Below are 27,019 nucleotides of genomic sequence, written 5' to 3' on the forward strand. Positions count from 1 at the left end.
CCACCCGCCCCCCCAAAAAAAAAGGAATATAAAGCTGATCCAAAAAACACACATGTACCCCAACGTGGTAACCATTAAAATCTACAGCTCATCCCACAAAAAATTAGCCCTCATACCACTCAATGGAAAAATAAAAGTTATGGCAATGTAGCGACACAATAAATTTTATTACATATGTTTTTTCCTAGTAAAAGTAGTAAAAAACCCCAAAAAATTACAAAGATTTTTTTCCCCGTTCTAGGTGATTTAAAAAGACTGTCACCACATTATAAGTGCCCTATCTCCTACATAAGGAGATGGGCACTATAATGTAGGTGACAGCAGTGCTTTTTATTTGGAAAAACGATTTTTACCAATTTATGAGCGATTTTTAGCTTTATGCTAATTTGTTTTTTAATGCCCAAGTGGGCATGTTTTTACTTTAGACCAAGAGGGCATTGTACAGAGGAGTGTATGACTCTGACCAATCAGGGTCATACACTTCTCTCCATTCATTTACACTGCACTAGCGATATAGCTATATCGCTATGTGCAGCTACATACACACACTATAACATTACTGCAGTGTCCTGACAATGAATATACATTACCTCCAGCCAGGACGTGATGTGTATTCAGAATCCTGACACGTCTGAATCTTTTCTGTGAGATTTCCAGCAAGGCAAACGTAATCTCGCGATATTACGATGTAAACAGTCGTCATTTAAAACGAGATTACGTTTGCCTTGCTGGAAATCTCACAGAAAAGATACACTCCTCTGTACAACGCCCACTTGGTCTAAAGTAAAAACACGCCCACTTGGGCATTAAGAAACTCATTAGCATAAAGCTAAAAAAACAAAAAAAAAACAAAACGCTCATAAAGTGGTAAAAATATATTGTTTTTCGAAATAAAAAGCACTGTCACCTACATTATAGCGCCCATCTCCTTATGTAGGAGATAGGGCACTTATAATGTGGTGACAGAGCCTCTTTAAAAAAAAAAAGTGACAAAAATGTAATTGACTTTTATAAAAAAATTGGTTTCGTTTTTCTAACACTGCTTCTATGTATCCTCTATGAACTAGATGAACTTAGATTTGGATCAATATTATGGTGGTCCTGTATGTTAGACACAAACAGGATCCACTCTCCAGCTGAACTAACGGAATCAGCTCATAGCAAACGATTTTGCTAAAATTTTTAATAAATCAAAATTAGAAAATGTTTAAAATAACCTAAAACATTGAACACAGAGCTTTTATAAGTGTACAGAACTGTCAAATATAATGAATCTAACATGATATTCAAGAGACATTCGCTTAAAATCACTAACCAGAAAGAAAATTCCGAAGCCGTGCAAACTGCAATTCGTATTGTTGTGGTTCTACTTGACATGGTGCTGAAGATACAATATTTGAACAACTAGATTCTGCTTGTACTAAAAAGGAGATAATGAAAAAGAATGAAATATTATTTGATAGACTTCAGTTGGTTAAAGAGGATTGTTTGATTAAGACTCAAAGGGGTTTTTACATCTTGGACCTTTATGGCATATCCACAGGATATGACAAATGCCTGATAGGTGGGCACCTCTCTCTAGAACAGGGCCCTTGTCCTACCTTGCCCCGCTGCCAATGATCTCTCACCACTGACTGACGAAGCGGTCGGAAGTACAGGAACTGCATAGCTCGCTGAGCTACCCGGTTTCCTTAAATACCATAAAAGTGAATGAGAGTTTCAGAAACAGCGTACCAGAGTTCCGAAAATAGCGTAGATCGCCATGTTATGCTGTTCCCATAACTCCCATTTACTTCTTTAAGAGCTCGGCTGTTTCCATACTCTGTTTCCACTGACTGACACCTCGTCAGTCAGTGGCTGAATAGCAGCGACAGCGGGACAAGGTAGGATGGGGGCCGAGTTGTAGAGATAGGTGACATCTGGGACCCGCACCTATCGGACATTTACAGCACATCCTGTGGATAAACCATAAATGACCAAGATGGGAAAACCCCTTTAAACATGGGAAAGTAGCTGCTGGAATAGTTATAAAATAAAAAAAATTAACACATTAGTCACCTTTTAAATCACCTGCTGCTCCAGTGCCGATACCCAGCCAAAGTTTGTCTATTTTCCTGGAGGAGTGACGTGCTGTTCATCCACGTGACTGCAACAGCTAATCACATGGATGTACTGTGCATCATTCCAGGTCACTCCTGGAAAATAATAAGTGACTGGAAACAGCAAAGCATCGGAGCTGGAGAAGCAGGGGATTTAACAGGTGACTAGTGTGTGATTTTATTACATAACATTACCTGCAGCTACTTTTATTTCTTTAACTCTTGGTCAACTCCTTTAAGGCTGGATTCACACTGAGTTGTTTTGCAGGAGGAAAATCTGCCTCAAACTTCAGTTTGGAATTTTGAGGCAGATTTTCCTCTGCCTGCACACCAAATTTTCGCAGCGTTATTCGCCCGTGACCATTGAGCGCCGTGGGCATAAAATGCTGCGAAATACGCTTTCTCTTCCTCCCAATGATGTCAATGGGAGGTCAGAGGCGTAATTGCCCGAAGATAGGGCATGTCCCTGCTTTTTCCCGCAAGCCGGTTTTTCCGCTCGTGGCAAAAAAAAAAAAAAAAATAACTCCTCTGCCTCCCATTGAAATCAATGGGAGGCATTTTCGGCCGTTTTTTGGCACATTTTGCAGCGCGGTTTCCGAGTCAAAAAAACTCGGCCAAAAACTCTGTGTGAAGTCCCCCTAAAAAGGTCTTAATTATTTTTGTTAAGAAATATTTTCATCTAACAAGACCTCAATCCATTCTGAAAAACAAACCGTGACGCCTATTTTTTTCAAGCTTCCTCAGGGTATGTTTACACGCAGTGTTTTCAGACGTAATTCGGGCGTTTTACGCCTCGAATTACGCCCCTAATACGCCTACAAACATCTGCCCATTGCTTTCAATGGGAATTACGAGGTTCTGTTCCCACGAGCCTCTATTTTACACGTCGCTGTCAAAATACTGCACGTAAAATGACGGCTCGTCAAAAGAAGTGCAGGACACTTCTTGGGACGTTTTTGGAGGCGTTTTTCATTGACTCCATTGAAAAACAGCTCCAAAAACGGCCGTAAAAAACGCAGCGAAAAACGCGAGTGGTTAAAAAAGAAACGTCTGAAAATCAGGAGCGGTTTTCGCCTGAAAACAGCTCCGTATTTTCAGACGTTTTTGGTCACTACGTGTGAACATGCCCTAACAAGCATACATCTGCCTCTGTTTATCACTGCACTACGTGGTAGTTCATTTATTCAGAAGTCTAGGAAAAAAATAGGTGACAGTCCCTGTATGAAATGTAAATTTTTTTCTATTCAAAAACTCTTAAAAAACACAGAAAGAAGTGGTGGTTATAAAACTGAGAAACAAGTAAGAAGGACACTAAAAAGTGTCAGTCCAGTTATACTCTTTCGCCCGAACTAACATTGGGGGCGTATAGAGACGCTCCTGCACGCTGGGCGGTATTATTGCCGTGGCAACTGTACGACGCCCGGGGAGAATTGTGCATGGTCTAATTCTAATTAATTGGACCTGTGCATGATACTCTCCGGGGAGTGCAGAAGCGTCTTTCCATGCTCGATGTTGGTTTGGGCTGGAGAGTATAACTGGACTGACAATTTGGGGTATGTGCACTGTTTTTTGCCAAGCAGAAAAAAAAAATCTGACAATTTTTTTAAGCCATTTTAAATGGGACAAATGAATGAAGAAAAAGAATGAACAATATTAGTAATGGGCGAAAATATATAAAGAGTTGGTTTCAAAAACATGGAATTAACGGATTTTCTTTGTAGCTAATGAGAAAATAAACACAAATTCCATAGAAACAGATGTGTAAAATTTTTTCATGTGCTTTATAGACCTGGAATGAACAGGATATTTGTGTCGTTTATAGTAGAATGAACACATATTCCGTAGAAACAGATACGCAATTATTTTCCAGAATGAACAGGATATTTGTGCAGTTTATAGTGGAATGAACACATATTCCATAGAAATAGTGGTCTAATAATTTTCCTCTGCTTGATAGGCCTGGACTTGTATATGTATAGTTATTGACAATGAACACATTTCTAATAAACAGGTGCCACTGGATCCGTGAACTAGTTTTGGTATGATAGTTCTTTATGGATATACACGGTCACCATATTTATGGTCTTTGCATCTCTCTTTCTTATCTCAGTGCACATCCCAATGTTCTATGCCGGCCTTTGGTGCAGATTTAAGTCTATAAGAAATTGATGAGCCGTGAATGTGGATAATTATGTTAGTTATCCAGTATTACTGCTGTACATGCAATTATTGTCCCTGACTATACATGTAACTGACTGGCTCATCCATGTCTGGGAGTGGATTCAAGTGCAGCTTTCACCATTTGCATTGAAATGGGTTAAATTCATTATATTTTTTCGACAGCATGCAATATTTATAAAACCTCTGTGTGTGAACATAAAACTAGTTTCTCTTTGCTTTCTGTAGCCCTCCTCTACCCTCACACTCTGCCACTTCACTGTTTAGTACGTCATGTTAGAATATATGTTGCTTCTCCAGACTGAGCTGACAAATTGGCACAGCATATATGTATTTTATCTTCAGCTGAATTGTTGTTTTTTAATTGTTTACTTTCTAAGGCCTCATGCACACTTCCATCACCGTTTTAGCGGCCGTTTTTGATGGATCCGTGTGTCCGTTTTTGTTTCCGTGTGCACTCCGTTTCCGTTCCGTGTTTCAGTTTAAAAAAACGGATGTGAACTTGACTTGAACCTGTCACATGTCCCAGGAAACACCCATAGGAAGTTTACAAGAAGTTTTTGGTGCGGTTTTCTTAGCTTTCAGAGCATAGAGAACAGTTTGAGATTACTCTGCTTGGCTTACTTTGGATTTACGGGTCGTAATTACGACCAGAAATAGCGGGCCCATAGACTTCTGTTAGCCACGGGTACCTTCCCGTTTTCTCACGGGAAGGTGGCCGAGCCGAGCCGTTTAAAAAGCTAGAACATGTTTTTTTATTTTATTTTACGGGCCGTGCTCCTATACTTTATAATGGGAGCACGGCTCGGAAAAACGACCGGCTGCCCGTGCTCATCTCCTGAAATACTCTGTGCTGCCTTAAACTCTGTGGTCAGGATCCTGTTTCTTTTAAATGCTGCTGGGGAACCCGCTCGATCCACGATATAAGGCTGCGCTACAGTGCAGCATTTAAAAGAAACAGGATCCTGACCTGTCCATAGAGTTTAAGGCAGCACTGAATATTTCAGGAGAGGAGCGTGTGATTGGCTGCAGAGGCCGCGGCAGCCTGTGATTGGCTGCAGAGGCGGTCACGTGACGAGCGTGACCGCCACTACAGCCTGTGATTGGCTGCAGCGAGCGGTGACATGGATGAAACGTCATCGCTGGAGGCCGGACAGGAGGAATGTAAGTATGAACGTATTTATATATATTTTTTATGACAATAAAATTTTATTTTCCGCGCGCCGAGCATGGTACTGTCAAGGTTGTTAGTGCAGCCCATTAACTCTATCAGCACCCTGGACAGTACCATGCTCGGCGCACGGAAATTACAGGTTCGGTCAGAACTAGTTCGGTCCGAATCGAACTTTTTCGTGAAATTCGGCGAACTAGCCGAACCGAACTTTTCATAAGTTCGCTCATCTCTACTAGAAATAATACAGAATACAACTGTGCAAGGTCTACGCTATCCTCAGACACACTTGAAACTGCGCAAAGTCTATACCGGTCAGAATTTTGGGATTGCAAAGCACATGTTATAAGACAGCAGGTGAATGCGAAAATAACATTACTGTGGGTGTGTAAAGTTTACCTACTGAGAATTACTTACAATGGAACAAAAGAAAAGCGTGCTCAGAAAACAAGCAGTGCAATGTGTGCATTTACTTACTTATTTTGTGACGCTGGGCACTAGTTCCCTTCTGCCATCTGCGTGTCAAAAGCTCCTTGGCAAGCTCCTCCCACGCGGTGTCCTTTTTATAACGGTCGTGGTAGCATTCTGTGCGCGTATCCCACAGTTCTGGGTGATCCTGCACCAATGCTATCATTCCTTCCACATCCATCTTCAGAACTGACTGGCTACTGTAGACTGAGTCTGTGAACTTTGTCCCACCCAGCCGTTGCTATGGCAACGGATCAGTAAAAAACGGACAGCACACGGAAGCCTTCAGTGTGCCATCCGTTTTTTTCACTGACCCATTGACTTCTATGGGCCACACGGTCACTGAATCACTGAGCAAAGTAGGACATGCTCTACTTTGCACGGAACGGAACAACGGATCCGTTTAAATAACGGAAGTGTGCATGGGGCCATTGCAATGAATGGGTTCAGGGTGCTATCAGTGACAAAAACGGATAGCACCCTGAAGGAAAAAACTGAAGTGTGCATGAGGCCTAAATGTCTACCTAAAAGTTGACAGGCTTCCAGTTTTCATATATTGCATTCAACCTACATCTTCATTAAACGTCACCCCTGTCTGCATCATGTGACATGCAAAGAAATGTATCAGTTCTGAGTCATGGAACAGCATTATAAACTACACATAGATACTGTACATTCCACTATAAACTACACATAGATCCTGTACATTCCACTATAAACTACATAGATCCTGTTCATTCCACTATAAACTACACAGATCCCGTACATTCCACTATAAACTACACAGATCCTGTTCATTCCACTATAAACTACACATAGATACTGTACATTCCACTATAAACTACACATAGATCCTGTACATTCCACTATAAACTACACAGATCCCGTACATTCCACTATAAACTACACATAGATCCTGTTCATTCCACTATAAACTACACAGATCCCGTACATTCCACTATAAACTACACAGATCCTGTTCATTCCACTATAAACTACACAGATCCTGTACATTCCACTATAAACTACACATAGATCCTGTACATTCCACTATAAACTACACAGATCCCGTACATTCCACTATAAACTACACATAGATCCTGTTCATTCCACTATAAACTACACATAGATCCTGTACATTCCACTATAAACTACACAGATCCCGTACATTCCACTATAAACTACACATAGATCCTGTTCATTCCACTATAAACTACAGATCCCGTACATTCCACTATAAACTACACAGATCCTGTACATTCCACTATAAACTACACATAGATCCTGTACATTCCACTATAAACTACACATAGATCCTGTACATTCCAGGTCTATCAAGCACAGGAATTTCCAAAGGCGTCTGTTTCTATGGAATTTGTGTTTATTTCCTCATTAACTACAAAGAAAATCTGTTCATACAATGTCTACCAAACACGAAAAATTCATCATGCCTTTTTTTATATTTTCTTCCCATTAATAATCATGTTCATTCTTTTTAGTACTTTCCCGTTCTAATTAAACAAATGCAAAAACCTATTCAAATAACGCTCCAAAACGAACGGCCCGTTTTTTCCCCTGCCTCTTAAATCAATAGAGGGAGAAATGGGACTTTTTTTTGGCACGGTTTCCGACAGTTTCTGCCCTAAAAAAAAATAGTGACAAATGCTCACCAATATTTAAGAGGTTATTCAAGATTTAACCCCTTGGTGTAGTGTGCTGTAAACATATGGCACTAGGGGCCTGTAGCCTCTACTTTGTGGTCAGGGTAGTACATTTAGGGCATGTCCATACCGCTTATTTTCGGCTGTTTTTCAGGCGTAAACGGCCGAAAAGTCGGAAGCAGAAAATCTCCAAACATCTGCCCATTGATGGGGAAAAACGGCGGTCTGTTGCGACGGTACGTTTTTTTACGCAGCAGTTTTTAAAAAAAAAAAAAAAAAAAAAAAACACTCGCAAAAGAGAATGGTATGTTCACACGCAGTGTTTTCAGCTGTTTTTCGGGCTGTAAATGTCCTGAAAAATCGGAAGCAGAACACCTACAAACATCTGCCCATTGGTTTCAATGGGAAATACGGCGTTCTGTTCCGACGGGGCGTTTTTTACGCGGCCGTTTTCCAAAAACGGCACGTAAAGAGACACCCGCCAAAAAGAAGTGCATATCACTTCTTTGGACGTTTTTGGAGCCATTTTTCATTGACTCTACAGAAAAACAGCTCCAAAAACGGCCGTAAAAAAGGACGCCAAAAAAGCGAGTTTGGTTAAAAAATGGCTGAAAATCAGGAGCGGTTTTCCCTTTGTATGGTAAGCGTGTGAACATACCCTTAGCCTTTTGGTGTGTCCTATAGCTTCTGCCAGCTGCAGAATCACACCCAAAATGGCAGCCGGACAATGCTTAACAATTTGAAGACACCTTTTCCTGGCTTGTAGGAGGGGGGGGTGAGATTCCCTCCCACATTTACGGCAGCTGTGAGTCAGGTTGCTTTGCCTTATTCACCTTGCTGTAATTCTGGGAAGTGCTCCCTCTGGTGGCCAACATAGGAAAACATGTCAAAGTATTTAATTTGTAATACTTTCCAGCATGTGGAAAACAAAAACAAAAAAAAAGACCACAGCAAAAAACTAAAAAAATATATGTAATAGAAATAATTAACTTACTATAAAAAAAAAAAAAAAAAAAAAAAAAAGTCTAATTCGCAGACGGCACATGACACAAACATAGATTTGGCATCATAGTAAAAAAGGATTCTAACAGATGTATTCACTGGCTTCTCCTAGACCTTTCTAAAAGGTTATCATGTTAGGGGGGGGGGGGGGGGGGCAAAAGTGTTTGACTTCCCTTTGATGTTCTTTTACGGTACAGTGCCTGGTGTAAATAGAATATTTTCAAAGTGTATATTATGATCGCAAACTGTACAAACATGCTACACTCTAATCTCTGGTTTTCACAACTCCAAATATAATAAATTGTCCACCTACCAGATAGATTAGATGCCATTTCCTCTGCATTCTGGCAAAGTCGAAGCCCTTGCTTTAGGGATCCATCTACATCAATGTAATGACGGCGTTTGAGATAGCAGGTCACAGCCAACTGAATCTGCTCTGTGCGAACTCGCTTCATTGTCTACAGAAAGGAGAACATGGGGCAAAAAAAGTAATAAGAATGGGGGAAACAAAAAAAAAACACCAAAATAAGCAACATCAAACTAATGCTATTTTAACCCCTTCCCTCTTTGGCCACTTTTGACCTTCCTGACAGAGCCTCATTTTTCAAATCTGACATGTTTCACTTTGTGGTAATAACTTCAGAAAACGTACCTATCCAAGCGATTCTGAGATTGTTTTCTTGTGACACATTGGACTTTAAGATAGTGGTAAAATTTGGTCGATACATTCAGTATTTAATTGTGAAAAACACCAAAATTTAGCAAAAAATTGCAACAATGATCTATTTAAATGTATCTGCTTGTAAGACAGGCGGTTATACCACACAAAATTGTTCCTAATTAAACATCCCCCATATGTCTACTTTAGATTGGCATAATTTTTTGAACATGCTTTTATTTTTCTAGGACGTTACAAGGCTTAGAACTTTAGCAGCAATTTCTCACATTTTCAAAAGGCTAATTTTAAAGGGACCAGTTCAGTTGTGAAGTGGTTTTGAGGGGCCTACACAATACAAACCCTACAAGTCACGCCATTTTAAAAACTGCACCCCTGAAAGTATTCAAAATTTAGAAAATGTATTAAGCCTTTAGACGTGTCACAGGAATTAAAGCAAAAGTAGAGGTGAAATTTACACATTTCATTTTTAATCCATTTTTTTTGTAACACGGAAGGTTTTACCAGATAAATTCAAATGAATATTTATTGCCCAGATTCTGCAGTTTTAGGAAATACCCCACATGTGGCCCTAGTGTGCTAATGGACTGAAGCCACAGGCCTCAGAAGAAAAGGAGCACCTGGTGGATTTTGGGGCCTCCTTTTTTAGTAGACAATATTTTAGGCACCATGTCTAGTTTGCAGGGCTCTTGCGGTGCCAAAACAGTGGAAACCCCCCACAAGTGGCACTAGTTTGGAAACACCCCTTGAGGAAATTATCTAGGGGTGTAGTGAGCATTTTGACACCACAGGTTTTTTGCAGAAATTATTGGAATTAGGCCGTGAAAATGAAAATCTAAATTTTTTCAAAAAGGAGGTAGATTTAGCTAATTTTCGAATTTCCACCAGGACTAAAAGGAGAAAAAGCGCCACAACATTTGTAAAGCAATTTCTCCCGAGTAAAACAATACCCCACATGTGGTAATAAACGGCTGTTCGGACACACGGCAGGGCTCAGAAGCGCCATTTGACTTTTGGAACTAGGATTTAGCTGGATATGTGTGTGGACGCAATGTTGATTTTGGTATAATAAAAGGGGTTAATGAAGCATGAAATTACTAATTTATGGATGTATGGTACTCTTTGAAGCAATCCTTGATACACAGGCCTGGTTTTTCGGGGCAGGTTTCACAGTGGTAAATAGTATATTTTTTTAATTCCCCTTTTGGAACACACACTGCACCTTTTTTTGTGTCCTTCCCTTCTTTGCAATTTGGGGCACTTCATTGGGGAAGTGTTGCCATGGTACAATATGTGGACCATCGATACCAGGAGATGTACTTGGGCCCTCCCCTGCCTGGTTCCCAAATAGAAGTGCCTTGATCAACACCTATTGAAAGTTAAGGAATGTCCCTGTCCGGCCTGCACATCGGGATAGCACGTAAGCGTTATACAATGCCATCTGTATAATGTGCATGGCCAGCTTTTTCTACCACACCTTTGTTTTCCGCAGGGCACCATACGGCTTCAGTACTTGATCAGAGATCAACCCCGCCCATGTACTTATTACAGCCCAGGATTCAATTGGGCTTGTGGGTCACTGTGGTGGTACCTCGTTCGGGGACAGGGGTGCTGCCGCTGCCATCAATTGTGATCAATATAAGGACATCCCTCTTGTCCTTATATTTGACGAACAGCATGTTCTCGCTGCATAGTTCCCTGCCCTCACCCCTTCTGAGGCTTTGGCTAAGCAGTGTTTTAGGGCGGCCTCTCTGATTTTTGCGCACAGTACCACACCCTACAGTACTTCTGGCAGAAAGGCACCTAAATAGTGGGATGCTGATATAGAAGTTATCCACGTAAAGGTGATAACCCTCATCCAGCAATGGGTGTATTAAATCCCACAATATTTTCCCACTAACCCCCAGGACAGGGGGGGGGGGGGGGGGTATTCTTGTGGTTCAATAATAGGGTCCTTCCCTTCATAAACCCTAATCCTGTGTGCATACCCAGATGTACTCTCACACAGTTTGTACAGTTTAATTCCATACCTTGCCCTCTTATTGGGCAGGTATTGGCAGAATTTAAGCCTCCCCTTAAAATGAACAAGGGACTCTTCTATGGAAATATATTTATCGGGGGTGTGCACTTGTGAAAGTTTTGTGCTGCCAATGACTGGCCTAATGACATTACCAATGACTGGCCTAATTTTCATATAGACTGTCAAATGTGGGGTCGTCCTGGGGCGGGCACTGTGCATTATCATTATAATGCAAGAATTTTAAAATCGCTTCAAAGCAAGTCTGGGACATGGCCAAGCGGTAAATTGGGATGTTGTACAAAATATCCGCACTCCAGTATTGCCTAATCTCTGGCTTCCTCACTAGTCCCATATGCAGCACCAGGCCCCAAAATGTCATCATCTCCGCTGCATCTACTGGGGTCCACCTAACAAATGATGAAGAGGGGTTTTGGGCGCATGGGGCCATACAGTTTGCGTATCAGAGCTCTGTATTCTAAAAGAGCTGTGCACCGGTGTCCATAACATTACGGCATTGGATTTTCACACAATGCGAGTTCCCATTGAATGACCAAGAAGAAAAGCATGGGAAATTGACTATGTAAATATACTAAACAATTGCATATCATTCTATAAAAAGAAATTTGCAGAAATTAGAAAACCCCTTTAAGTGGATTTGCACAGACATGTCACTTTGTGGGAATACCTTTTTAACCCCTTGGAGAGACAGCTAGTTTTGGCCTTGTGGACACAGCTCATTATTTCAAATCAAACATGAATCACTTTATGTGCTAATAACTTTGGAATGGTTTTACTTATCCAAGAGATTGACATTTTCTTGTGACACATTGTACTTTGTTAGTAGTAAAATTTGGGTTGATACATTGCAGTATTTGTGAAAAACACAAATTGAGAACATTTAGATTTTTTTTTCTAAATCTGCAGTGACTTCTATATCAGAAACCCCATAAATAGCCCCATTTAAAAAATTACACCCTTCAAAGTATTCAAAACAGCATTTACAGAGTTTAACCCTTTAGACATTTCACAGGATTTAAAAACAAAGTGGCGGTAAAATATACTAATTACATTTTTTGCAAGAAATTCATTTTTAATCCATTTTTTTCTCTGTAAGGGTATGTTCACACGCAGTGACCAAAAACGTCTGAAAATACGTAGCTGTTTTCAGGTGAAAACAGCTCCTGATTTTCAGACGTTTTTGTAGCAACTCGTGTTTTTCGTGGCGTATTTTTACGGCCGTTATTGGAGCTGTTTTTCAATGAAAAACGCCTCCAAAAACGTCCCAAGAAGTGACATGCACTTTTTCGCGGGCGTCTTTTTACGCACCCTATTTTGACAGCGATGCGTAAATTTAAGGCTCGTGGGAACAGCACACCGTGAAACCCATTGAAAGCAATGTGCAGATGTTTGTAGGCATATTAGGGGCGTTTTTTCAGGCGTAATTCGAGGCGTAAAATGCCCGAATTACATCTGAAAACACTGCGTGTGAACATACCCTAACACAGAAGGTACTAGAGAAACGCAACTCAATATTTATTGCCCAGATTCTGCAGTTTTTATAAATATCCTACGTGTCACCCCAGTGTGTTACTTGACTCAAAACACAGGCATCAGAAATGAAGCAGTACATAGTGGACTTTGGGGGGTTCCACTTTTTGTTGGAGTATATTTTAGGTACTATGTCAGGTTTGAAGAGGTCTTGTGGTTCCAAAACATAGGAAACGCCCCCAAAAACACAATTTTTTTCTAGTTTTTTTTTTGCTGAAATCATTGGAATCTAAAATTTCTCATGAAATGATGTTTTAGTTCAAATGTTTTCATTTTGATAAAAGGAGAAAAAGCACCCCGACATTTTGCAATTTCTCCTCAGTACGGGAATGCCCCATGTGCGGTCATTGACGGCTATTTGTAAACATGGCAGAGCTGAGAAAGGAAGGAGCGCCATTTGGCTTTTTCAGCCGAAATGTTGCTGGCATGGTTTTGGGTGCCATGTCGCATTTGCAAAATCCCTTACGGACCAATACAGTGCAAACCCTACAAAAAGCGACTATTTAGGAAACTACACCTTCAAGGAATTCATCTAAGGCCTTATTTACACGAGCGTGTTAAACGTCTGTGTGACGGCCGCTGAAACAACGGCCGTCCCACGGAACATTGTAATTCAATGTGGCCTTTCACACAGCCGTTGTTTCAACGGACCGTGTGAAAATAGGACATGTCCTATTTGTTCACACATCCCTCCATAGACTCATCTATGGGGGATGCGAGACATCACGTCCTGCAGCGCAGAGCACAGATGCACCTTGGTCGTGAAAAACTGCAGTTTTTCACATACGAGATGCGCCACGCTCGTGTAAATAAGGCCTTTGGGGTCAAAATGTTTGCTGTAACCCTAAGGCTTTTTGATTAATTCGGTAGATTGAAAATGAAAATCTAAATTTTATTTCAATATTTTATTTTAATTTCTACAAAAGGATTAAAAAGGATTTGTAGAGCAAATTTCTCCAGAGTTTTTGGGCGCCATGTCACATTTGCAGAGCCCATGAGGTACCAGTACATTGAAGACCCCTCAGAAGGGAGTCCATTTTTTGAGACTACATGCCTCAGGGCATTTACCTAGGGGTGTAGTGAGCATTTTGACCCCACAGGTGTTACAAATTTTATTAGAATTATTTTTTCCAAAAATGTCGATTTAGCTCCCAATTTTTAATTTTCACAAGGGGTAATAGCAGAAAAACCACCACACATTTGAGAGTCAATTTCTCCTGAGTAAGGCAATACCCCATATGTGGCCCTAAACGGCTGTTTGAGTACATGGCAGGACTTCGAAGGTAAGGAGCACCATTTGGCTTTTGGAGCACAGATTTCCTGGATTGGTATTTGGCACCATGTCGCATTTGGTGAACCCCTGAGGCACAAGTACAGTGGAAACCCCTGGGAAGCCATTTTGGAACTACACCCCTCAAGGCATTTATCATTTGCCTAAAGATATGGCAGGGCTCAGGAGTGAAAGAGCACCATAAGCATTTGTGGCCTATTTTGGTGATTTTCACAGCATTGGCCAACTACTGTAGGACTGAGAATAAATAGTAAAACAATCCCCCAGACAGTGACCCCTATTTTGGAAACGACACCCCTTAGGCCATTTTTAAAGGACCAGTGTCACGAAAAAAAAAATTTTTATATCAATTTGCTTTTAGTGTTTTATTAAAAATAAAAAAAATTATTTGTGTTTTACTTTTTTTTATTTTTTAACTTTTTCTTGTCTATGGGGGCTGCCATTTTTTTTTCCATCTCTGTATGTGTCGATTAACGACACATACAGACATGGAATACGGCACATACAGCCCCATAGTGAATGCGAACGGGGCGCCGCTCCCACACAGTCCAAATTGAAGGTCTTCGGCCGAGCGATGTCCGGCGCCATTTTCTTATGGACCGGAAGCCACGGCCGTACAGTAAGATTACTACTTCCGGTCGCGGCTTCCGGACTTGTGCACTTGGAGCGGAGGGAGCAGACGGAGCGAAGGCGGCAGGAGCAGGTAAGTTAGGTCTGTGTATGTACGTGTTTTACTGTGTGTTTACTACTGTATGTAAACCTACTACACTGTATTCGCTCAAAAAATGGCGACACACAGTGTATGAGGTTTGAACGTTCAATCCCCTCCTTTCTCCTGGCACTAGCCAGGATAAGGGAGGGGGGATTCTGTGAGCTCACTAGAGCGAGTGAGTTTTCTCAAATTTTGAAGCATAAAGCAATGTGGTTGCTTTACCACATGCCAATGCTGCAATTTTGGGAATTGCTCCATCTAGTGACCAGCACTGGGAAAAGTTATAAATTATAATCTAAATTTATAATATTTCCTGACTCGTTAAAAAAATTAGAACAATGTTTAATCACTTATACACTAACTGTTTAACTAAAAAAAAAAAAATATTTTTCTAGCGACACATTCCCTTTAAGGGGTGTGAAGGATGATTTATTTGCTTATATTCTCTGTATGAAATTACATTGTGAATTATCAAGCAGGATGCCGAATTACTAAGATATGTAATATGTGAAAGTGATGATAATGTTTAAATGATTTAGTTTCGTGCAGCAGCCATCTTGTCTGGAGTTCCCATCTTGGTTTTATTGTAGTGAATAGAAAAGTCATTGTTCCTTTAATACAAGTAATTTCGTATGTTTTATCTTTGACCTTGGTTCCCATGCGAAGTTGGTAAAGAATGGACAGGGAGGGAGATGGGAGGGTGGCAAGTATGCGTGAAGGAAGGTCTCTCCCCCATCTCCACGAGAACATTGTGTCCAAAAGAGATAAGGCCTGTAAAACCTAATGTGTGAAGAATTATAATGATGTATCTGGGATGTATTTTATTGTATGCTTTTTACTGAATAACAAATATTGTTACATTGTCTCTGATTGGTTTACCTCAAGCCTACACCCCTTCTGAATTTCAGTTTAACAGTTTGAGTTTGGTAATAAATCCTTCAGAGGAGCATTTTGAACATTTCAGCGTGTCTGTGTGTTTTCTTTTCCTCTCTCGATATATAATCGGTGAAATATCCTAATTAGGATACTGACTAATGGAGTCTGGCCTTGAGAGTCTGTTTGGACTCGTATAAATTTCAGTCTAATATATTTTGAGCGATGGATTTCCACGACAGGGGTGTAGTTAGGATTTTGAGCTACAGGTGTTTCTTACCAGAATTTAAAGCACAACGGATGGTGCAAAGTGAAAATTGAAATTTTTCACTGATATGCCATTTTAGTGCGCATTAGCTTATGCCCAGTTTGTGCCACAGAAGACAAAAACCTCAAACTGTTTAGTGGGTTCTCCCAGGTATGGCAATGACAAATGTGAGCATTAACTGCCATTTGGGAACACTATAGGGCTCAGAACGGAGGGAGCACCATTTGGATTTTATAGCGCGAATTTTGCTTGGTAGTAGGTGTTGCTGTAAATAAATAATATTCATTAGATGTGTGGCCAGTGTCACGCTGATAAATGGTGGCCATTCTTATACCCCTTTTGAAGCACTCTGCACCTTGTGTCGCCATATTCTTAGAGCCATAACTATTTTTTTGACGGAGCTTTGCGGGGGCTTATTTTTTGCAGGACAATCTTTCGTTTTCATTGGTACCATTCTGGTATATGCGACTGTTTGATCACATTTTTTTTTCACAAAACAGCAGTTCAGGAAAGTTTATTTTTTTAAGTGTTCACCGTGCGCTATAAATGAAATTAACTTTATTCTGCCGCACGATACGGATATTACGATACCATATGTATATGGTTTGTTTGTTTTTTTTATTATAAAAGTTTACACAATATAATTACTTTTCTATTTTAAAATGTAGCTAAACGTTCGACAAACTTCTGACATGTCACAGTGACATGTCAGAGGTTTAGATTGGGGGGGTCCGAGCACTGAGACCCCCACCAATCGCTAGAACGAAGCAGCTGAAGCGCTCGTGTGAGTGCTGAGCCACTTCGTGTCTGTTCGGCTTTTTCCGGAAAGCTGATGTTTCAGAGTACAGTTTTAGGCTATGTTCACACCGAGTATTTTGGGGGAGGAATATCTGCCTCAAAATTCCGTTTGGAACTTTGAGGCAGATATTCCTCTCCCTGCACGCCGATTTTCGTGGCAATTATCGTGCCGTTTTTCGCCCGCGGCCATTGAGCGCCGCGGGCATAAAACAGCGAGAAATACGCTTTCTCCTGCCTCCCATTGAAGTCAATGGGAGGTCAGAGGCGGAAGCGCCCGAAGATAGGGCATGTCGCTTCTTTTTCCCGCGAGGCAGTTTTACTGCTCGCGGGAAAAAGACGCCGACGCCTCCCATTGAAATCAATGGGAGGCGTTCTCGGGCCGTTTCTGCCGAGTTTTGCGACGCGGTTTCCGCGTCAAAAAACTCGGCAAAATACCCCGTGTGAACATAGCCTTATAGACTTTCTATTGAGTCCGTACACGATACATTTATTTCCGGAAAAAGCCGAACAGACGAAGCAGTTGAGCGCTCACACGAGGGCTTCAGTTGCTTCGTTCTAGCGATTGGTGGGGGTCTCAGTGCTCGGACCCCCACCAATCCAGACTTCTGACATGTCACTGTGAAGTGTCATGTGGAATTTTGAGGCAGATTTTGATCTGCCTGCACGCCGTTTGCTGCGGTTTTTTGCCTGTGGCCATTGAGCGCCGTGGGCAAAAACGCCACGAAATACGCTTTCTCTTTTTTATGTCAATGGGAGGTCAGAGACGCAAACGCCTAAAGATAGGGCATATCGCTTCTTCCCGTGAAAAGGTTTTTCCACTCGCGGGAAAAAACCGCCTCTGACTCCCATTGAAGTCAATAAGAGGCATTTTCTGACGTTTTTTGGCGCGTTTTCCAACGCGGTTTCTGCATCTTTAAAAACGCAGTGTGAACAGGGCCTAAATGATTTATTTTGTGTGTCACATTCTAAGAGCCAGAACTTTTTGATTTTTCCATTAAGGAAGTGGTGTTAGGGCTTGTTTTTTTGCGGGACGGGCTGTAGTGTTTTTAGTTATAGTTTTGCAGTACACGCAACTTTTTGATCGCTTTTTAATCTATTTTTTGGGAGAGGTGACCAAAAATAGCAATTCTGGCATCGTTCTTGAGGCGTTACAAACCCAAACATGAACACTAGGACCCTTAGATCGTGGCCCGATAAACGGCATTGGCCGTGTGTATGAGACCTAAAGTGCAAAACATAAGGCTTGTACAGTAGGGAGGGGGACACAGGCTTTGCGACTGCGCTATTTATTCTAGTCGAAAGAACGGAAACCTGCGGGAATGTTGACAAACGGAAACCATTAGCAATGCTTCCGTCACCATTGATATCAACGGCGATGCAACCAGAAGCTAAGGTTTCCGTTTGGATTCTCGTTGAGGGGTTCACCCGACCGAAACCCAACACGGACGTGAACCGGCCCTAACAGTGGCAGGCTCACACCAGCAGATTTGGGCAAGTTATCACCATTGGCCTGGCTACCTAACTGTATTATGCTAAAAGGATAGTCCCATCTTATAATGGTATAGTATATCACTAGTATAGCTAAAAAATATGATGGTGTGGGTCCAACCTCTAGTTACACAGCTCCATAGAAATGGTCAGGAGCACCTCCTGTGAAGCAGCAGCGCTTACCCTGCTTGCCTTCATTCTGGCGGATTGGACCCTAGCGATATGTCATCACTTACTATCATGGGAATACCCCTTTAAGTGGCTTATGCGGTTTATTTTGCCGCAAACTGTCTGGATAGGGGTTTAAGATGTGCATAACCTGCAGCAACGGGTCTCGGCACGAAGCTCCGAACAAAGAGTGCTCTCATTCACGCAAAAATATAACCCGCCCACCAACTTATACACGAAATATCCAAAAATATTTGCATAATACCTACTTTCTTTATTAATAAAATAACCGCATAATATCTACGCTCTTTAAAGCTCACGAACAAGGGTGTTGACCTGGAGAACAGGGGCAGCGTACTGCAGCATACAGCTACCAAACCGTAATCTGCCCTGATAAAGTCAAGTAAATATAACCACAACGAATTTCATCAGCCAGCTCGCCCCCATAGAAACAGATTAGATACTCTTACCGAACATCGCAGTAACACTCGATGCTTCGACCGCGACCAAGAAATACTTTGGCGCCCGCCGAAGGAAGTTCAACTACAGGCTTCCGGCCTACACTTTAAAACAACGTAAGACACTGGCCTGCGCGAAAAGGTCTCGGTGGGTTCCGGTGACGTCCATTGAAAGAGCGGCTTCCATCTTTCGACTGCTATTTTTGTTCTAATGCAAGGCAACGGAAAGCGTTAAAACCTCGTCGCCGCCTCCCCGGAAGAGTGGCAACTAACACGCCCTCACCTCACGCTGCTAGGCCTTCTATTCTCTCCCATAGCCCGTAGAATAAATGGAACGTTGCGTGGGACCGCAGTAAAGTTATTGTAGTCTGCTACGTTTCATTGTTTTCCCCGTGAAAGGAAGGTTCCGTAACGTAATTCTCTTGTGATCCTGTCATGGATTTTGAAACGAATTCTACTGTATGTAATGAACAGGATAACCACTCGCAATCCGGTCTGCAGCATTCAGGCTGCTCTTTACAACTGTCATTTCCCTACAGGGCTGCAGAGGCAGACAATATAAGAAATAAGGCTGAGAAAATATCGAATAGTCGAAGAGTAGGCCATAGGAACCACTCAGATTTCAAAGCATATTTTTTTTTTTGCTCATATTTGTGGCACTGAGTACAGCAAACCAGATACTAGTTTTGCTGCAGTTGGGATTGTATTTTATCTAAAAGAAACCGTTTTACAAAATGTCTCTAGAATTGCTTTTATGATCAACTACATTTTGGTACCAATTATGCCTCATGTACACTACTGTGTGTGCTGGCCTGGCCCCGTCCATGATCCAGATGTCCTATCTACCCACGGATGTTTGGGGCAATTTTCTAAATACCTTTTATTAAAAATTATTTAAACTTTTTGAGATACAGCCGCTTTGTATCCTGTATACAGAGCAGCTGTATCTTGCACTGAGACCTGAATCCGTCAGGTCAGCGGCACTGACAGGTTTAGTGACATGTTTATTTTAAAAAAAAACTATTTCAGAGGTGTACATAGCGTTTAAAGGGAATGTGTCACCAGACAGACCCCTTTGAAGTGGTTGTCCTACCACCACAACATATCACCTATCTACAGGATAGGAGATACGTGTTTGATAGCAGGGGGTCCCAACTCTGGGACCCCCATTGATCAAGAGAATGGGGGGGTCCCAAATCCCCTTATGCATGTTTACGCTGTTTCCGTATGCTCCATAGAACTGAAAGGTAGTTACAGAAACGGTGTAGCTCGCATGCTACACTGCTTCCGTAACTGCCATTCACTACTATGGGAGTTACGGAAACAGCGTAGCTCAGCAAGTTACGCTGTTTTCGGAACTCACGACCATATAACCTATTTTATGGTCGGAATTCACCTCATTCAGCCGCAACACAGAGTGGCTGAACAGGGTTTAGGGGACCCAGTTCTGGAGATAGGTGCGGGTCCCAGAGGTCCTGTGGAGATGTCATAAATGTCCTTCATGGAAAAACCCCTTTAATAACATGCAATGCACAGTTATGTCGTTGCCGCCAATTTCTTAGTACAAAACCACGTAACTACGTTGTAGGGATGTTCAGCTTCTGAGCCTGCGCCATCACCAGCGGGTGTCAGCTATATAGTAATTTTGTTGTGCAAATATTGTAAAACATAAAAAAGAACTATATACATATGGTATCGCTCTAATCATATCGAACGGCAGAATAAAATGAATATGTGATTTATAGAGCATGGTGAATACTGTAAAAAATAAGAATAAAAAGCAATACCAGAATTACTGTTTTTTGATCACCTTGCTTCCCAAAAAATGGAATAAAGTGTGATCAAAAAGTCACATGTACCTCAAAAATGGTACCAATGAATACTACAGATTGTCCCGTAAAAAATACGCCCTCATGCAGCTCTGTCGACAAAAAACTATAAAAATTTATGGTGACACAAAAGGTGCTGAGTGTGTTCCTAAAGGGGGATAAGATTGAGTAATCTATGGATTATCATTTATTTATCACACTATTTTTCTATTTGACCATATAATTATGCCCTGATGTACTCCGCACAGCTTACATACACAACCACATTATACATTGAAATACCAGTAAAACCCCAAACAGAACTAATGCCAAGCAAAATTTGTGTTCCAAAATACAAATAGCGCTCCCTCCCTTCTAAGCCCTACAGCGTGCCCAAACAGCAGTCAATGTCCACATACTAGTCCTTCTCAATGAATTAGAATATCATTAAAAAGTTTATTTCAGTAATTCAATTCAAAAAGTGAAACTCATATATTATATAGATTCATTACACACAGAGTGATCTATTTCCAGCATTTCTTCATTTCATAATTTTTTTTTTTTATGTTGATGATTATGGCTAATGAACAGCCAATAAAAGCTAATGAAAACCCAAAATTTAGTGTCTCAGAAAATTAGAATATTATATAAGCCCAATTTCAAAAATGATTTTTAATACCGAAATGTTGGCCTACTGAAAAGTATGTACAGTATATGCACTCAATACTTGGTCGGGGCTCCTTTTGCATGAATTACTGCATCATTGCGGCGTGGCATGGAGGCGATCAGACTGTGGCACTTCTGAGGTGTTATGGAAGCCCAGGTTGCTTTGATAGCGGCCTTCTGCTCATCTGCATTGTTGGGTCTGGTGTCTCATCTTCCTCTTGACAATACCCCATAGATTCTGTAAGGGGTTTAGGTCAGGCGAGTTTACTGGCCAATCAAGCACAGTGATACTGTGGTTATTAAACCAGGTATTGGTACTATTGGCAGTGTGGGCAGGCGCCAAGTCCTGCTTGAAAATTAAATCAGCATCTCCATAAAGCTTGTCAGCAGAGGGAAGCATGAAGTGCTCGAAAATTTCCTGGTAGACGCTGCGCTGACTCTGGACTTGATATAACACAGTGGACCAACACCAGCAGATGACATGGCTCCCCAAACCATCACTGACTGTGGAAACTTCACACTGGACCATAAGCAACTTGGATTGATGCCCCTCCACTCTTCCTCTACACTCTGGGACCTTGATTTCCAAATCAAATGCAAAATTTACTTTCATCTGAAAACAGGACTTTGGACCACTGAGCAACAGTGTTGGTCCACTGTGTTATATCAAATCCAGAGTCAACGCAGCCGTCTACAAGGAAATTTTAGATTGATGCAGTAATTCATGCAAATTGATTCAGTAATTCACGCAAAAGGAGCCCCGACCAAGTATTGAGTGCATATACTGTACATACTTTTCAGTAGGCCAACATTTCAGTATTAGGCTGGGTTCACACGACCACATTAACGTCCGTAATGGACGGACGTATTTCGGCCGGGAAGTCCCGGACCGAACTCAGTGCAGGGAGCCGGGCTCCTAGCATCATAGTTATGTACGATGCTAGGAGTCCCTGCCTCTCCGTGGAACTACTGTCCCGTACTGAAAACATGATTACAGTACGGGACAGTTGTCCTGCAGAGAGGCAGGGACTCCTAGCATCGTACATAACTATGATGCTAGGAGCCCGGCTCCCTGCACGGAGTTTGGTCCGGGACTTCCGGCCGAAATACGTCCGTCCATTACGGACGTTAATGTTGTCGTGTGAACCCAGCCTTAAAAATCCTTTTTGAAATTGGGCTTATATACTATTCAAATTTTCTGAGACACTAAATTTTGGATTTTCATTAACTGTTAGTCATAATAATCAACATTAAAAGAAAAAAAAATGCTGGAAATTGATCACTCTGTGTGTAATGAATCTATATAATATATGAGTTTCACTTTTTGAATTGAATTACTGAAATAAATTAACTTTTTAATGATATTCAAATTCATTGAAAAGGACTAGTATATTACCCTACATAGGAGAACTTGCTTAACAGGTTATAAGATATTTGTCTTCAGTGGTACAAACTGGGCACAACATATTGTGCACTAAAATAACATATTAGTGGAAAATTGCAATTTTCACCATCCGCTGTGCGTTAATTTGTGGTACAAAAAAAAGACACCTGTAGGGTCAAAATGCTCACAATACCCCTAGATATAGGCCTTGAGGTGCCAAAACATTATTAGCACCCCAAAAAAGCCCACATTTAGGAAACTACACCCCTTAAGGAATGTATCTGGGGGTGTAGTTGTCACGTTCTGTGGATATGTGGACCCACTTGGCCGTAGCGGGATAGCAGCTGGCCAACAGAGTACCAAGTCAATATATAAATAGTCCAAGCACAAGGGTACTTGTAGTGGTTCAGACAGTAGCAATGGCTAGGCACAAATGGAACCTTGACAGCAGATACCAGACGTGGTGTAACAGCAGATGAAACCAGTGGCACAACACGACTCCAACAGGTTTAAGGCACAGGAACAAATAGCACGGCAGATAGGGTACGGGTAGCAGGGCACGAGAACAGGATAACACTAAGGGACCATTTGCAAGACTAACATAGGAAAACACAACAATGCTCAGGCAATGAGCAAAGGGGCAGGGCCCTTTTTATAGTCCACGGTGATCATGGGCGAATGAATGATAATTCCCATGTGCATGCGCTGGCCCTTTAAGGCTGGTAACGAGCGTGTGCGCGCACCCTACGGGACACAGCGGACCGGAGCAGAAGGTTGAGGCCGCCAGGGGTGAGTAATCCCGACGGTATGCGGCCATTAAAATTGGTCCATAAAAAAGAACATATATTTTTTCCAATAATGTGTCGTTTTAGCTCCAAATTTTTCATTTCCACAAGGAATTCAGGAAATTCCCCATTATATGCTACACAGTTTGCTTTAGTGTGGCATACCCCATATGTGGTCAAGAACTGCTGTTTGGACACACTGTAGTGCTCAGATGTGAAGGAGTGGCACTTGGCTTTTGGAGCGCTGATTTTGCTGGATTGGTTTCTGGGTTCTATGTCACATTTGCAGAGCCCCTGAGGTACTAGTACAATTGAAAACCCTGGGAAGTGACTCCATTTCAGGTATTACACGCTTTAACGATTTCATCTAGGGGTATAGTGAGCATTTTTACCCTGCAAGTTTTTTGTTTCATTTATTAGAATAGGGCCGTGAAAATGAAAAAATTACTTTTTTCTAATAAGATGTGTCACGATCCGTGGGTATGTGGACCCACTAAGCTGCACCGCCGTAGCAGAGTAGCAGCTGGCCAAACAACAGTCTACAAAATCTATGCAAACTCCTAGCACAAGAGTATCTGTAATAGTCAGACAGTAGCAGAGGCTGGAGCATGGATGGAACTCGAAGGTATATAACGCCTCACGTGGAAGATGATACCAGGCGTGGCAGATGACACCAAACATGGTGTATGATAACAGATGTGGCTCCAATACTAGAAGAGGCACAGAAACAAATACAACACGGTATACAGGTAGCATGGCACGGGAACACTGGGAACAGGATACGACTAAGGGACCATTTGCTAAGACTAACATGGGAATATACAACAACGCTCAGGCAAGGAGTGAAAAGGCAGAGCCATTTTTATAGTCCACGGTGATCTGGGGATAATTTGTAATTATTTTAAGGCCAGGAACAAGTGCACGAACGCACCCTAGAGAACACTGCCGAGCAGGGCGAGGAGGAGAGAGACGCTGCCAAGAATACAGAACGACAGACTGCGACCGCGGACGTTACAGTACCCCCTCTTACGCCCCCCTTTCTTGGGTCCGGAGCATGAGAGCAATTTCTTAATGAAGGCAGGAGCATTAAGGTTTTCTTCTGGCTCCCAGGACCTCTCCTCAGTAACAAACCCTCTCCAGTCCACTAAATAAAAAGTCCTGCCTCCTACTCTCTTGTAGTCCAGAGGATCTCCTTCACCTCGAACACATCAGAAGAACTTCTGGGAGCAACTGCAGGACTAGGTGCTTTATTGTAGCAGTTCAGAACCACAGGTTTCAGGAGGGACACATGAAAAGAGTTGGGGATTCGGAGGGTAGGAGGCAGCCAAAGCTTATAGGAGAAAGGGTTTATCTGTTGCAGGATCTTAAAAGGTCCGAGGAACCTGGGAGCAAATTTGTATGAGGGCACCCTCAAGCAAATGTTCCTTGAGGACAGCCAGACTTTGGTTCCAGGAATAGACGGAGGCGGCTCTCTTCTTTGTGTGTCTGCTTTCCGCTTCATGTGATCGACTGCCAGCAGAATTGAGGACCTGGTCTGCTGCCAGATTTGTAGAAAGTAAACAAATGCAGAGTCAGCTGCAGGTGCCCTAGATGTAGCCGGAACAGGAAGAGGGATTCGTGGATGTTGACCATGGAAAATATAGAATGGTGTGGAAGTAGTGGACTCACTTGTGTGGTTGTTATAAGAGAACTCAGCTCATGGAACAAGCGGTCATCATGCTGCATGGAGATGAAGTGGCGAAGATAATTCTCCATGATTTGGTTAATCTTCTCGACTTGACCATTAGACTGAGGATGGTAGGCTGAGGAAAAGTCCTACTTCACATCTAGGAGTTTACAGACGGCTCTCCAGAATTTTGAGGTGAATTGCAACCCCCGATCAGATACGATATGAAGGGGCAAGCCATGCAAGTGGAAGATATGCAGAATGAAGAGATTTGCAGAAGGTAGACTGGTTAACGGGATAAAATGTGCCAACTTAGAGAACCGGTCCACCACCCCCCAGACAGTATTGCATCCTGCTGAGGGTGGAAGATCTGTAACAAAGTCCATTGCAATATGCTGCCAGGGAGCGTTGGGCACAGGCAGAGGGGGGAGCAGGCCAGCAGGCTAGGAGTGGGCACCCTTATTAGAAGCACAGACAGTGCAGGAAGAGACATAGTCCACAATATCTTTGGGCAGCGTGGGCCACCAGAAATGACGCGCTATCAGGTCTCGATTCTTAGGAACACCAGCGTGCCCAGCCAGTTTGGAGCTGTGTCCCCAGCTAAGGATTCTCCTCCTGTCTGCCAAACGAACAAAAGTCCTCCCCGGTGATGTCTCTAACTTGCAAAGGATTGGCAGTGACAATGCAGGACATGTCTATGATACTTTGAGGGGTCTGCACAGTGTCCCCTTTTTCAAACGACCTGGACAGGGCATGGGCCCTCACATTTTTGTCAGCAGGACGGTAGTGGAGTACAAACTGGAAATGGGTGAAGAACAGCGACCACCTGGCCAGTAGCTCCCGATCCCCAATAGAGTAATTGCGCTCTGTGGAAGAAAAAAGTCTTGAGTAATAGCCACAAAGTACTGCCCTTCCTTTGAAGCCTCTCTGGAATAGAAGTGCATCTGCACCAATAGAGGAAGCGTCCACCTCTAACGAGAACTGTCGAGACACATCAGAATGATGGAGGATCGAGGCTGAAGTGAAGGCACTCTTGAGGCTATTAAATGCTGATTCTGGAGTCCACACTTTGGCGTTCATACCCTTCTTGGTAAGGGTAGAGATGGGAGCCGTCAGTGACGAGAAATTTGGGATAAACTGAAGGTAGAAGTTAGCAAATCCCAGAAAACGCTGTGTGGAACGGACTGTACTTTCTCAGGGTTCATCTTGAGGCCTTGGTCTGATATGATGTAGCCCAGGAAGGGCAGGGAATTTTTTTGGGCATACAGAGGATTCTCCCTTAATTGCAACAGAAATTAACGGACATGCCTCTGATGTGTCGTTGGATCTGGATCGAAATTTCATCAAGATAGACCATCACACAGTCATAGAGGAGATCTTGGAAGATATCATTCACGAATTCTTGGAAAACCGCGAGAGCGTTACACAGACCGAAGGGAATCACCAGGTATTCGTAGTGCCCATCTTGAGTGTTGAATGCTGTCTTCCACTCGTCACCTTGACGGATTCGGATCAAGTTGTAAGCCCCACGCAAGTCCAGTTTAGAGAAGATCCTGGCTCCTTGTATACGGTCAAATAATTCGGAGATCAGTGGCAATGGATATTTATTCTTGACAGTGATCTGGTTGAGACTACAGTAGTCAATGCACAGTCGAAGAGATCCGTCTTTCCTTTTTACGAAGAACCCGGCTCCAGCCAGGGAGGTGGACTTTCGTATGAGGCCCCTCACCAGATTCTCCTTGACATAGGCTGACATGGACTGGGTCTCTGGCAGGGAGAGAGGATATACCCGTCCACAGGGAGGTGAAGCATCTTGAACCATGTAGCGTCC

General features: G+C 42.3%; 1 protein-coding gene across 2 annotated transcripts in view; it reads right to left on the bottom strand.

Moving 5' to 3' along the window:
- TAF5L (TATA-box binding protein associated factor 5 like) overlaps nucleotides 1–19,380 on the bottom strand; it is a 43,623-nt gene extending 24,243 nt beyond the window's left edge. The window contains exons 1-3 of one of the 2 annotated variants that reach the window (XM_075864356.1): nucleotides 18,892–19,380; nucleotides 8,893–9,037; nucleotides 1,316–1,420 (exon numbers count right to left, since the gene is read on the bottom strand). In XM_075864356.1, coding sequence (XP_075720471.1) covers nucleotides 1,316–1,420; nucleotides 8,893–9,034 — 247 coding nt within the window. In that variant the 5' untranslated portion in view covers nucleotides 9,035–9,037; nucleotides 18,892–19,380. The remainder of the gene's footprint in view (nucleotides 1–1,315; nucleotides 1,421–8,892; nucleotides 9,038–18,891) is intronic. The other variant, XM_075864355.1, reaches the window with a different exon arrangement.
- Nucleotides 19,381–27,019: the final 7,639 nt, after the last annotated feature.

Source organism: Rhinoderma darwinii, chromosome 4 (assembly GCF_050947455.1).
Source record: "Rhinoderma darwinii isolate aRhiDar2 chromosome 4, aRhiDar2.hap1, whole genome shotgun sequence".
Taxonomy (NCBI): Eukaryota; Metazoa; Chordata; class Amphibia; order Anura; family Rhinodermatidae; genus Rhinoderma; species Rhinoderma darwinii.